This window comes from Wyeomyia smithii, chromosome 1 (assembly GCF_029784165.1).
Source record: "Wyeomyia smithii strain HCP4-BCI-WySm-NY-G18 chromosome 1, ASM2978416v1, whole genome shotgun sequence".
Classification (NCBI taxonomy): domain Eukaryota; kingdom Metazoa; phylum Arthropoda; class Insecta; order Diptera; family Culicidae; genus Wyeomyia; species Wyeomyia smithii.
In genome coordinates, this window is record NC_073694.1 from 205,187,780 (window position 1) to 205,201,779 (window position 14,000).

Genomic DNA, 14,000 nt, shown 5'->3' on the forward strand with positions numbered 1-14,000 from the left:
CGTGGAAAAAATAACGATAAAAAATTACAGTTTTTGAACAAAAATGTATATTCACAGAAAATTTAAAATGGACATGAGAAAAATTAACAACGCATTTTATCTGTACAATGAACCTAATTTATATACCCTGCTATCTGCCGTTTTGCTATCCCCGGTGGCGCAGCGTATTTTGCGGCACCCGAAAAATCATAATGAATTCTCAAGAAGAAGAACAAGAAGAAGGCAATTCGATTGTGCTCCAGATCGCAAAACCATACCTACGCGTTAACCCAACACGCCCCACTGTGCGTCGACAACGGCAATGTAGTCTTCACACGCAAAAGTTCAAACTTACATCATCCGATGTGTCCTCTCAAAACGCACATTAAGGGATTATATACCTTTTTAGTTTTCAAAAAACCGGAAATTTTTTTATTACATTATCTTTAAATACAACATCTTGAGAACATTTCCACAAATTTTCATAAAGATCTGAGCAATAGGAAGAAATTTAGAGCGATTTGCAACGCGCCTCACCACGGCTGCATAAGCTAAACTTGAAACTTTACACACGATTATCTCGAAATAGTTTTTTTCCGGAAAATGACTTTGCTGTGATCCCGATTGCGGGAAAACTACTGAACCGATTTCCTTAATTTTTTTTTATTTCGTTATTAAATTCGCCGGTCCTTGAACGATCGCTTTTTGAAACATACAGTTACATTTTGTCGCAAAAATTCTTTTAATGCAATTTTTGGCGCTCAAAACGTGCATTTTTTGGGAAAAATGTTCCCGTTTGCACTGAAAACAAAATACTCATAAAAACGATCGTTCAAGGACCCGGCACACTTCTAAACTAATAAAATAATATGAGTTTTTTGATTTCGGTTGATTCGCTGAGTCTCTATCAGGATCACCGCAAGCCTCTGCAAAAAAATAGCGTTTCGGGGAAACGGCCATTACTCCAGTAATAATTGGTATATCTCAAAATCAAACATATTTTCTTGTTGTTGATAAACTGTACTTTCAGAAAAATACCACTTTGATGCAATGAAAATGGTGCTATGCACTTAAAAATAATTTCAAACTTTACTCATTTTTCTCGACCAAAAACAGCCACCAACCGAAACAGCCAACAGCGAGCCTCGTTGCAACAGAATTTACTGACACTAGTGCCAGTAACGTGGAACCGAATGCATATGAATAAAACCAGAATAGTCGTTAAATGCAAAATGTTTGAAACAAATCCAATGTCTTTTTAATTGTTATTGATTCGATGATGTTTTTGAATGACCGGATTCATGATAGTGAATCGATCAGTTCATATTTGCGTTAATGTAGTCAGTACCAAAATCATCAGTATTGATTACCGCTTGCACTGCTTTAACGACACATTCGTTGTGCTGGTTCCGAAATAGTACAGAAATTGCTCTAGAAAAACGCAATATTGATGTGGTTTTACACACTCCAACTTTTGCGTGCACTTGGCTTGGCTGCACAAAAATGAATATCGAGTTCTAATGCACTGATAGACGACGAGTGACCAGCGCTCTATTCATACATTGCTCGGTGCAGTACTGTTGCCTGTGCCAACATGTTTTCCTTCAAGGCATCAGTTTTAATAACATTCTGACAGCAGAACGTAAAACTGTCTGATAGTGGAGGTGGTTACGAACTTTTCGAAAAAGCTTCACCTTCAAGACATCCAAATAGTGTAGGCTCAGGGAAGCAAACATTAGTTGACCTATTGGGACGGGGAGATTCTGTCAATTTTTTTTTGCCACTGCTATACAGGATATCACAGCAAGCAGTTGGTGTCTATACATGAAGTCTGTGCCAGGGGTGCTCGCATGTGATTGGTACATTGTTCGTGAAAATTTGACCTCGAAACTTTCATTCAATTTTCACTGTTAAACAATGAAATGACAATGATAATTGAGGAATCACAAAATTGTCCATCATTTTATCAATCCAACGACATATTGATTATTGTAATCCATCATGTGGTTAAATCAGCATTACCGTTTGAAATCTTTCATTCCAACGTTACACCTTGGTTTTAGTTTCCGCAGAATGTATCTCGATATAGTGCGGTTAGACGTAGTCCTACGTCAAAAAACTTGGTTCTGGTTTTCTGCTATCAAATTTCGTTTTTTCCATATAACGATTCCCCATCCTAATATACCTGTACAGTATATTTATTTTCACGGTACGATAATCCAGGATTTTTTATATAAGTAAACAAAACCCTTTTGTGAACGATTTACTAATTTTAATCTATCTCGACATGAATCTCACTGACATAACAATTGCAAAACAACATTTTGGAGAAAAACTGGGTAAAATTTGGTTGATTTCGGTCAAGTATGAAGAGAGTTACGCAAGTTTGAATGTCTCGCAATAATTATCGACTCATCCTTCTATTCCACTTCGGTTTCATGGTAATTTTATCAGTAAATTTTAATAGTGTTTTGAAGCTTCATTATGATTTTATTAATACCTAACTATAGCGAAATCTTGCTTTGTTTTTGTTAATTTCTCAATAATATTATGTCGAAATACCAACATAACTTTTCGAGTCTGGGTCTGGAACTAGGTAATAAATTGTTTAAAACAAGAAGCTTCTACGCTCCTTAAGCTAGTCATAACTTGCCCTGGCAGAAGACTTTCTTATGGGTAATGTAGAATTTAGCGTGACAGAGAATTGTGGAGGGAAATAATCCGCTATAAGCCGCTATAACTTGAGACCTAATTGCAGAATTCTACGAAGAAGAATATTCTAGCTGCTCAGAACCTGCCAATTGTAACGTAATAAAAGGGATCACCTTCGCATTAATACCTTTTCTCGGTTAGAACCAATCCACATTCAACGTAAGCAGCTTGGAGAAGTGGGGGGCATGTGGAATGTTCACGACCCAAACGAATTTTTTAGAATTCATATAAGCGGTTGTCCACGAAAAGGCAGGAGGAGGGTTAAAATCATTAAAAATCTGTCCACGTAGAATGTCCTTGTTTATTAATAGTCGTAATAGTATTTAGAGTTATTTTTTGAGATAAATTGCACCGAGTAACAGAAGCAATAAAAAAAGGGTTTTCAAATTTCTTGTTTTCGTTGATTGGTATTGCCTGGTGATAATGGTATTGCCTCACCAGTTACGTTAACTACAAGTTGTAGAATCAGTATATGATTAGATAGATTCAAACTATAGTAGATTAATGAATGAAAATATGAGTCGAATTGTTTCATTTTGCATGGAAACTATTACTTTCAAATTATTAGCATTGGAGAAAAATATGTTCGAAGTCATGTGTCCTTTAATACCTTACTATTTTGTTTCACACAACATTGTCAACACAATACCATCGAGAAATATGTTGTAATAAAACTCAATCAATAAAGCCTAACGAGTAACAAGGTGTCCAGAGGACTCTACTCCTAACCAAACATCCTGATTCACCCTCTCTAGAATGGTAGAAAAAAATCACTGTTTTGTGATACAGGTTTTTCCATGAAAAAAAAAGACACAATAAAAAAACGATCAATTATTCTCCCCTCGTAAGCTACGAGTACCTATTCTCGTTTATCCCACAGCGCATTCGAACAGTTATACGCAAATCTGGAGAATGTTTCGCTGAGATTCGAAGGGGCCCGCAGGGTGTCACAAGACCGCCAAAAGTCTTTGCGCAAACGTTTAGTAATCCACTTTTGTTCGTCAAGATGCTGTCTTCGAAAGATGGGATTTAAGCAATGATTGAATGCTATTTTAGACTTGACCTTCAGTTGTTGAGTTTAAAACCTGGTTTACATAATAACGTATGCAAAGGTCCCGTGTTTTCAGCGCATAAAAATAAGCAATTTTATTACGAAATGAAGAGTTTTTTTTTTCCATTTACTGCTAAATTAAATTCCAGCGTTTCAGTAGAGTTTTGAAAATGAATAATAATAGCGAAACACTACTATCATCTGCATGTTAATGATGAGAGCTATCGAAACTCCTCCCATGGGGCATCAAATATAATTTAGCACACTGCACACATTTTCCCAGATCGACACCAAATGACCTCCATGTAATTACCTTGGGTTTGGTTTTTCCTAGCCGTCTTCTTCTCCTTCATCCAGGGATACTCCGGGACGGATTCAATACTGTCGTTTGGTCCATTCTGGTAGCCCTGGGAGCTGATCTTCGGGCTGTCACTATCGATGTGGGTCAGAAACTCCGCCATCGAAGGCTGCGAGTTGATGAATCCGCTCTCGTTCTGCATCCAGTAGGACGAATCGGGATGGACCGGTGTTTGCGTCGGTAGATCCGCAAGCGGCAGATTCTGGCCGGCGGATCGGTTAACTTTGTCATTGGCCACCGATTTCCTATTTATGTGCGAAATTGCCGATGCCAGCGGGGAGTGCGTCTGCGATGAAGGTGCATCCACATCCACTAATAAAGTGCCTTGCAGGGCAGTCAAATTTGGTGTTTCCGATTTCACTGGATTTACCGAGCTGCAAACTTCCTGCATGGTAACTTACTACTTTACACAAACGCGCCAATTATCGGTCGATCATTGAATTCTAGATTTTCACTAAAACGCTAAACACGCACCAGACCAATTTTGCAATATATACATCCCGAGGATTAGATTTTGATTATGGATATAACAGTGCACTACATTCACTTTGCACGATATGCTTCCTTTCGAAACACTGGAGGATGGATTTTCACTTGCTTTGTGGCTCACTCTAAAAACCGATTTATCCTACTATGAACGCGCCCTCTCACTCACTCATACACGTACAGGCATTGTTCAGCTTTAAGCCGTTGATACAGTATTAATATTTAATTCCTTTTCTGTTGAGTAAGAGATTTAAGCTGAATGAGACGCGTCTGAACTGGCTAACGTTACGGTTACGACTAACATGATTATAACATGTGTAAACTTACGGACGTTCCGGCGGGTATAGAAAACATGTGCATCATTTTTATTCAACTTTTTTTTGCATCTCCGAAGAGGGCGGCGACACGGCGAAAGATGTTTGCGGCCGGATCTGTAAGTGTATGATGCCGCTGCTGCTTGCTAGCAGAGTGCACAAGCACAACACAAACATTTCATTCATGTTTCGCCAGTTTACAAACCATAAAGCCAGGCACTTCTCGAATGGCTGTTCGGTGCGCAGAGCGGTGGGTGGAGCTTAAAAGTGAGCGCACTTCAAGAGAGCGCGTGGCAAATTTGTGCAAGAGAGCGGAGCGGCAAACTAGGAACGGCAATGGTGATGCGTTTCAGTAATCGGTGACAATGAAGTTGTTAAGTGGATTTATTTCAGGAGGCCAGAATGGTTTATGACGGAATATAAGTTTATAATCGCTTTTTTAAAGTCTTAAAGATACCAAATAAGAAAAATTTCTTGCGTTAATGACAAATAAAAATGTCTCTGAAGCTCAAAAGAGGAGAACGAAACTTGGATCCGAAAAAGGTCCAAAAATAGCCTCTGAAAAAAATAAATGCAATCTGAATAGATTGCAATAAAGGATTTTTTTTTCTTCATCTATAGTTTATTTGACACGGCACAAATACAATTCAATGTTTAACGGCGCCAATTATATCTGGTAGCTTACTTTCTAAAGTATCTTAATAACTAAAAGCAAATTTTTTATCCTCGCTGCCGACTACGAGCTGAAACTAAATCTAACTTAAAGCTAGAATATTTTGCATTAAAAGCACAGGTTTGCTGTTTGATGGTTTTCATTGCCATGGGTAAGCAGCATATTAAATTTGTTCCGCTGCTGGGCCAAGATATTACGGACTGGCATATTGGGTTGTTTCCATCGGGCCTTGAGAGTATCGTGCGGGTCTGATTGCTGTTTCCGGATCCGGGGTCTTAACGTGTTCTTGTCGTTTGGTTGGATGTAGGCGGAAGGGGATAGGACTAAACTGGGGCGTGATGGATTTCAGGAAAACGTATATAAGGGACATGTAGGATAGGTCACGGCTCGCCAAGACATCACGAACAGGAATAACCGGCTGCCTACCTTCGGCCTGCAGGGAAGCTACTAATCTAGACCTGGCGTCACGGTGTACAGGGCATGACCAAACAACGTGCTCTATGTCGTGATAACCTTCACCACAGGCACAGATACCACTCTCCCCGAGCCCAACACGACGGAGATGCGCGTCAAATCTATAGTGGTTGGACATTAGCCGGGACATCACGCAAATGAAATCCCGACCTACATCCAACCCCTTGAACCACGGGTTCGTCGATACCTTGGGGATTATGGAATGTAACCACCTTCCCAGTTCCCCCTTGGTCCAAGAATTTTGCCAACTGATGATCGTATTCTGACGTACAAATGCGAAAAATTCATTAAAGGCAATTGGTCTTTCATAAATATCACCGTTTGTTGCGCCCACCTTAGCCAAAAAGTCCGCTTTCTCATCACCCGGTATCGAGCAGTGAGAAGGGACCCACGCTAAGGTAATCTGAGTAGATTTTTCGGATAAAGCACTCAGATGTTCCCGTATTTTCCCCAGGAAATACGGAGAGTGCTTAACATCTTTCATCGATCGGAGAGCCTCAATGGAACTGAGACTGTCCGTAAAGATGAAATAATGGTCCGTGGGCATTTTTTCGATAATTCCTAGGGTGTACTGAATTCAGCTAATTCTGCGACGTAAACAGAAGCAGGATTATCGAGCTTATGGGAGACGGTTAAATTGTTATTGAAGATACCGAAGCCAGTGGACCCATCAAGAAGTGATCCGTCAGTGTAGTACATATTGTCGCAGTTGATGTTTCGATATTTTTTGGAAAAAAATTTAGGGATCTGCTGCACGCGTAAATGATCCGGGATTCCACGAGTTTCTTCTATCATGGATGTATCGAAAAACACAGTAGAATCAGAAGTATTTGATAAGTCGACACGATTTGGAATATTCGAAGAAGGGTTAATATTTTGGGACATGTGATTGAAATACAATGTCATAAAACGGGTTTGAGAATTAAGTTCGATTAACCTTTCAAAATTTTCAATCACGGGACGGTTCAAGACCTCGCATTTGATTAGAATACGAGAAGACAGGCTCCAGAAGCGGTTTTTCAATGGTAGTACTCCAGCTAAGATCTCCAAACTCATCGTATGGGTCGATTGCATGCAACCCAAGGCGATACGCAAACAACGATATTGTATTCGCTCCAGTTTGATTAAATGTGTGTTTGCTGCGGAGCGGAAGCAGAAACACCCGTACTCAATGAGAGACAATATCGTTGTTTGGTAAAGCCTCATAAGGTCTCCTGGGTGGGCTCCCCACCATTGTCCGGTAATTGTACGAAGAAAATTCACTCTTTGTTGACATTTTTTCATCAGATACCTCACGTTACAACCCCAGGTGCCTTTAGAGTCGAACCAGACACCAAGATATTTGTGTACTAAAAACCTGAGAAATCGTTTTATCCATTAATTGTGTTTGAAGCTGAGCAGGTTCATGCTTCCTAGAAAAAACTACTATCTCAGTCTTCTCCGGAGAGAATTCGATACCTAGCTGTAAAGCCCAAGCAGACAAATTGTCCAAGGTATCTTGCAATGGTCCTTGCAAATCGGCAGCTTTGGCTCCTGTAACAGAGATTACACTGTCGTCTGCAAGTTGTCTTATCGTGCATGAATTTGCCAGACATTCGTTGATGTCATTTACATAAAAGTTGTAAAGAAGGGGGCTTAAACATGAGCCCTGGGGAAGACCCATGTAGCTAATGCGAAAAGTTGCCAAATCGCCGTGCGTAAAATGCATGTGCTTTTCGGACAACAAATTATGCAAAAAATTGTTCAAAATTGGAGAAAATCCTTGTCGGTGAAGTTTACCCGAAAGAATGTCAATAGAAACGGAATCAAAAGCCCCCTTAATGTCCAAGAACGCAGATGCCATTTGTTCTTTGCGAGCATACGCCAGCTGAATATCTGTTGAAAGCAACGCAAGACAATCATTCGTCCCTTTGGCACGGCGGAAGCCAAATTGAGTATCTGATAGTAGACCATTTGATTCGACCCAATGGTCTAAACGACGGAGTATCATTTTTTCCATCAATTTCCGGATACAGGATAGCATTGCAATCGGCCTATAAGAGTTGTGATCAGAAGCTGGTTTCCCTGGTTTTTGGATGGCGATCACCTTCACTTGCCTCCAATCCTGCGGTACAATATTTTGCTCCAGGAACTTATTGAACAAGTTCAACAAGCGCCTCTTGGCATTGCCGGGTAGATTCTTCAACAAGTTGAATTTGATTCTATCTAACCCAGGCGCGTTATTGTTACAGGACAGGAGGGCAACTGAAAATTCTGCCATCGTAAAAGGTGATTCTATCGCGTCGTGGCCCGGAGACGCATCGCGAACAATGTTTTGCTCAGGAACAGAGTCCGGACATACTTTCCTGGCAAAATCAAATATCCACCGACTTGAAGACTCCTCGCTTTCGTTGACCGTTACGCGATTCCGCATTCTTCGGGCTGTGTTCCAAAGAGTGCTCATCGATGTCTCCCTCGACGTCTCGTTCACGAACCGACGCCAATATCCGCGTTTCTTTGCTTTAGCCAGGCTTTTAAGCTTGGTATTAAGCTCCGAATACCGTATATAGTCGCCAGGTATACCTTTCTTCTTATAGGCCAAAAACGCGTCGGATCTTTCGTGTAGACATCGGAGCACTCTTGGTCCCACCACGGAATTGGAGGCCGCTCTTTGATCGTTACGCCGGGATATTTCTTAGTTTGGGCTTGCAACGCGGCGTCGAGAATCAAGCCCGCGAGGAGATTGTATTCTTCAAGTGGTGGATGATGTTGAATCGACTCGACCGCTTTTGAAATCATTTCCTCGTATAACTTCCAATCGACATTCCGTGTGAGGTCATACGGAATGTCAATTGGTCGCATGCGAGTTGACCCGTTATTAATTGAAATAAGAATAGGCAAATGGTCGCTACCGTGAGGATCAAGGATTACCTTCCATGTGCAATCCAATCGTAGCGACGTCGAACATAAGGATAGATCCAAAGCGCTTGGGCGCGCTGGAGGTTTCGGGATACGCGTCATTTCACCGTTGTTTAAAATAGTCATGTCGAAGTCATCGCAAAGGTTATAGATTAAAGAGGAGCGGTTATCATTGTATGGGGAACCCCAAGCCACGCCATGAGAGTTGAAGTCTCCCAAAATCAAACGTGGCGAGGGAAGAAGTTCTATTAAATCAAAGAGCAGCCGTTGCCCAACCTGTGCTCTGGGAGGAATATATATTGAGGCAATACAAAGCTCTTTACCTTGTATTGTCATTTGAGATGCGACAACTTCGATGCCTGGAATCGAGGGGAGGTTAATATGATAGAAAGAATAGCACTTTTTAATCCCTAAAAGTACTCCTCCATATGGGGTGTCTCGATCAAGGCGAATAATATTAAAATCATGGAAGTTGAGATCAATATTTGAAGTAAGCCAAGTTTCACAAAGGGAAAATGCATCGCATTTGTTTCTATTTATTAAAACTTTAAATGAATCCATTTTTGGTAAAATACTTCTACAATTCCACTGTAAGACAGAGATAGAATCCTTCGTATACGCAGATGAATTAGGCATCGAAGGATACAATCGCTGCAAGGAGGGGCCATTGGGCAGTCAACTGCTTCAAAAATGATCTAACTGTTGGGAGGAATGCTGTAAGAAAAATTTTAATTGGACCGGGTACATTGAAATTTTCAAAAATCCAGCCCACAATGTCAGAAAATTTCACTAATCCAGAGTTTGTTTCATCAACTGGATGTGCAAAAGGAACAACTGGGGTTTTAGATGTTCCTGGAAGTGCTGGGAACTCCTTCTGGGACTTGAAATTTGCAAGCCCAGGAGGAGTTTGCTTCGGTTTTTCCGCAGCACTGTTTGGTTTGTTCGTACTTTTCATTACATTTGGGAAATCTTAGGACCTTTACGGGGAAGTTTAGGAGAAGAAACATTTTTCCTCTTCCTAGACTCCCCAGGATTGGCATAAGATGTTCCCGCTGATGAATCGTCAGAATCGGTTTCATCAGAGGGCAACAGATCAAAGGGGTTCGATGTTATGGTAGAAATGGTCACGGTCTTCTTCAGCATCTCAGCGTAAGAACGCTTTGAACGCTCCTTAAGTGACCTCTTGATTTTATCTCTGCGCTGCATGTACACCGGGCATGTGGAGAGCTCATGCTGGTTTTCCCCACAGTGAATACATTTTTCAGCATTAATACTGCAAGAATCTTCCGCATGAGTCTCCCCACACTTGCTACATCGTGCCTTATTGCAGCAGTAGGCGGCTGTGTGGCCTAACTGCTTGCAATTGGTGCAATTCATAACACGGGGTACATACAATCGCACAGGCAGACGAACCCGGTCGATCGAGACGTGGCTAGGGAGTGCAGATCCGGCAAACGTAACGCGAAACGAGTCTGACGGAGTGTAAACTTTTTTACCGCCGACGAGAGACATGGACCGCAATTGCTTACAATCCAAAATCTTCGCCTGTGTTTCGGTATTTTTGAAGCAACCGGTTGCGCTTTTTAGGATACACTCGACAGACAGACTCGAATCGGTTATGACACCGTCGATCTCCACGTGTCGTGCGGGTATGTAAACGCGATACTCGCGTGTGAAGAGCTCAGAGCAAGCGATAGCATTGGCCTGTGCCAGATCACTGACCACGACACGGAGCTTGTTAGGTCGGACCTTGGAAATTTCGGTCACGGCCTTGTACCCCTTCGTCAGGTCTTTAGAAATTTGCAGTATGTTTAATCGCTTTGAATTCACTCCTGCCTTTGGACGAAAATAAACAGTATAGCTGCCCAGTTGAGATCCGTCAGTATCAGTAATGTAACGATTAAGTGAACCCTCAATTTACGTTACGGCCAACCGCTCAAACAGTTTAACTAGACGACGACTTTTAAATGACATAGAAAATTTTTAAAGTCGATGAAGAATGCAAGCAAGGGTTTCACACGACTAATTCGTACTTAACCCACATAAAACAATCATCTACGACGTCAGAATAAAGAATAAATTGTATTCTTAAACTTAAATTTGGTTTCTTCTCCATATAATTTAACGCAAGAATATTTTTGGAGGTAAGTTCATGTAGAATATTTGTTTATGATTAGGTATTCTACCGGCGGTATTGTTTCTTGATATTTTCATGATCCCAAAGTAGACCCGGAGCCGTCCTGCAAGCCACTCATGACCGACAAAGAGTAACAAAAGAGGTTCTGGAAAACTAACCGAAAACGCTCTTCAGAGGAACGACCGGACCTTCAGCAAAGGTTGAGCAATAACAAATCCCAGCTCAGAGTCGCATTGGAAATCTTCCAAAACCCCGAAAAAGTTAAAAAAGGGGTTCCCAAAATCGATTCAAAACTATTGAAAAAGAAGATATTGATAATGGGAATAATCCCAAAGCAGGCTCGTATTTTCCGAATGAAAGCTCCCAAATTTGAAAAAAAAGATATTTAACCTGAATCGCCGCTTGTTAAAGCTAAAATACAAAACAACATTATCAAAAAATTTCAATGTTAGGGACATCATACAAAATGATAAATATTTAGGTCAAGATCAGTGTTCAGAAACCTATAGTATGGATAACATATTCAAAAATCGTCTGTGAAAGCGAAGAAATATTCCGAACTAAGGTGCAAATCGAGTAAATATGCCATATTATTGGAAAGGGCTAATTGACAACACGATTCCAAATAAAAAATATTAGTTTTGATTAAAATCGCAGCAAATTGAAAATGAAAATTATCTCGTTTTGGCTCAGGGTCGACGTAAAACGTATTCTCAGTCTAAAGCGCAGCTAAATCAGCTATGGCAGATTATGCACGATTACGGTTTTCCGGATAAACTGACACGGTTGGTCAGGTCGACGATGGATCGGGTGATGTGCGTAGTTCGAGTTTCGGGGACACTCTCGAGTACCTTCGAATTTCGAAGAGGGTTATGGCAAGGTGATGAATTATCATGCTTGCTATTCAACATTGCTTTGGAAGAAGTGATACCTAGGGCTGGTATCGACACGAGTGGCACGATATTTAGAAGGTCTGTTCAGCTCTTTGGCTTAGCCGATGACATTGATATTGTAGCACGAACCTTTGAAAAGATGACGAAGACCGAGGACTGAAGCCGGACGAATTGGACTGGCCATAAACGCATCGCAAACTAAGTACATGAGAGGAAGAAGTTCCAGAGAAGACAGTATAAGCCTCCCGCCACAAATCCATATTCGCGGTGATGAAATCGAGGTGGTAGACGCGTTCGTGCTCCTGTGCTCACTGGTGACTGCTGACAACGACACCAGCAAAGAAGTCAAGTTCGTCGACGTCTTATGGCAGGAAATCGTGCCTACTTCGGACTCCAGAGGACGCTTTGCTCGAATGAAATCCACTACCGCACGAAGTTAACCATTCACAGAACACTGATCACACCGGTAGTCCTCTACGGCCACGAAACCTCGACCATGCTTGTGGAGGACCAACGCGCCCTTGGAGTTTTCGAACGGAAGGTACTACCATGGAGTGGTGGAGTGTAGATGGAAAATGGATCATGGCGGAAGCGGATAGGCCTCGAGTTGCATCAACTGCTGGGAGAACCACTCATCGTTCAAACGGCGAAAATCGGGAGACTACGATGGGTTGCGCATGTCGCTAGGATGGCGCACGACAACCCGGTAAAAATGGTTCTTGATAACGACCCGACTGGAACGTGGAGACGGGGCGCGCAGCGAGCAAGGTGGTGCTATCAAGTGAAATATGACCAGCGGCGTCTCCGCGACGAAATGGCTTGCGAGCTGCAGCCATGGACCGAATTGAATGGAGAAAGTTCTTCCAACAGCAAGAAACACTTCGGCCTGGAGCTGACTGATAAGTAAGTAGTCTAAAGTTGACCAAAAATAGTGCCCAAATAAGGCTCAAATTACAAAAAAAAATAACTCTAGGGACTTGATGGCAATAAACTAGATTCCCATATAGGCGTAACGTCCAAATGCGTCTAAACTAGGTTGAAAATCGTCAAAATATTAAAAAAGGCTAATTAAATGATTTTCAAAATAGCTGAAAATCGCCGGAAAACTCTTTGAAAGTCAGAAAAAAATGATCTTATTTATTTTATACGCCCGAAATTGATAGAACATGGAAATGAAAAACGTTTTCTCAAAATTGGCTCAGAGTCAAACAAAATGTACTCTTTAAGACTCAAAGAAAAAAAAATCTATATTAGGTTTAAAATCATTTGAAATCGTTTCTAAACCTTAAAACCATTAAAAACAAAAAAAAAATTTTTTTAAGGGCAAAGTGTTTGCGAAAAATTGATCAAAAAACAGACACAAAGTTATTAGATATATAGTCCTTTCTTATAACTCTGAGTTAACCGAAATCAAAACATTCCAAATTTCTCACAGAATTGCCAAACAAGACGCTTTTGATTAATCACAAATGGCCAATTTATGGAAATTACTATGAAATAGGTTCGAGAAAGTCGCAGTAAAACGCTGTTAATGGTAAAAAAATGCCAAAAGAAAATTAAAACCTAATACTCGAAATTGCTGAAAAATGTATGATAAGGTGCAAAAAAGGCTGTCTTTGAGGCTAGTAAAAAAAGTCATACGTTTTATGCACCAGAAAACTACAAGAAGAAAAACAATTTCGAAGCAGAACATAACGCATTACAAAATTCGAAATCACCTAAAAAAGCAGCCTTATGGTATATATGGAAAGAGTTTCATATAAAGCTTAGAATCGCTAAGGTTACCTCTTAATGATATGAAGTGAAATATTTGCTTCAATATTCTCACTCTCAGAAATTATTGAACTCAATTCCAAATTCAGTTTTTACCTTCTCTGTATGGACTAATTCATATTATTGCAAAAATGTTACTACTGAGAGTAAGTGACTTATTTTGTTTTACAGAACCTTGCTCCGTTTTTTAATATCACAAATTTTTGTTCTCTGAATAATACTACTATATGTTTTGTGACCAGTTTAAAAAAG

The 14,000-nt window shown here is 40.7% G+C and overlaps 1 protein-coding gene across 1 annotated transcript in view; it reads right to left on the reverse strand.

The window, feature by feature from the left end:
* LOC129718126 (homeotic protein proboscipedia) overlaps positions 1-4,955 on the reverse strand; it is a 34,233-nt gene extending 29,278 nt beyond the window's left edge. Inside the window, exon 1 of the mRNA XM_055668557.1 lies at positions 4,056-4,955. Within this exon, the coding sequence (XP_055524532.1) occupies positions 4,056-4,491 (436 nt within the window). The 5' untranslated portion in view covers positions 4,492-4,955. The remainder of the gene's footprint in view (positions 1-4,055) is intronic.
* Positions 4,956-14,000: the final 9,045 nt, after the last annotated feature.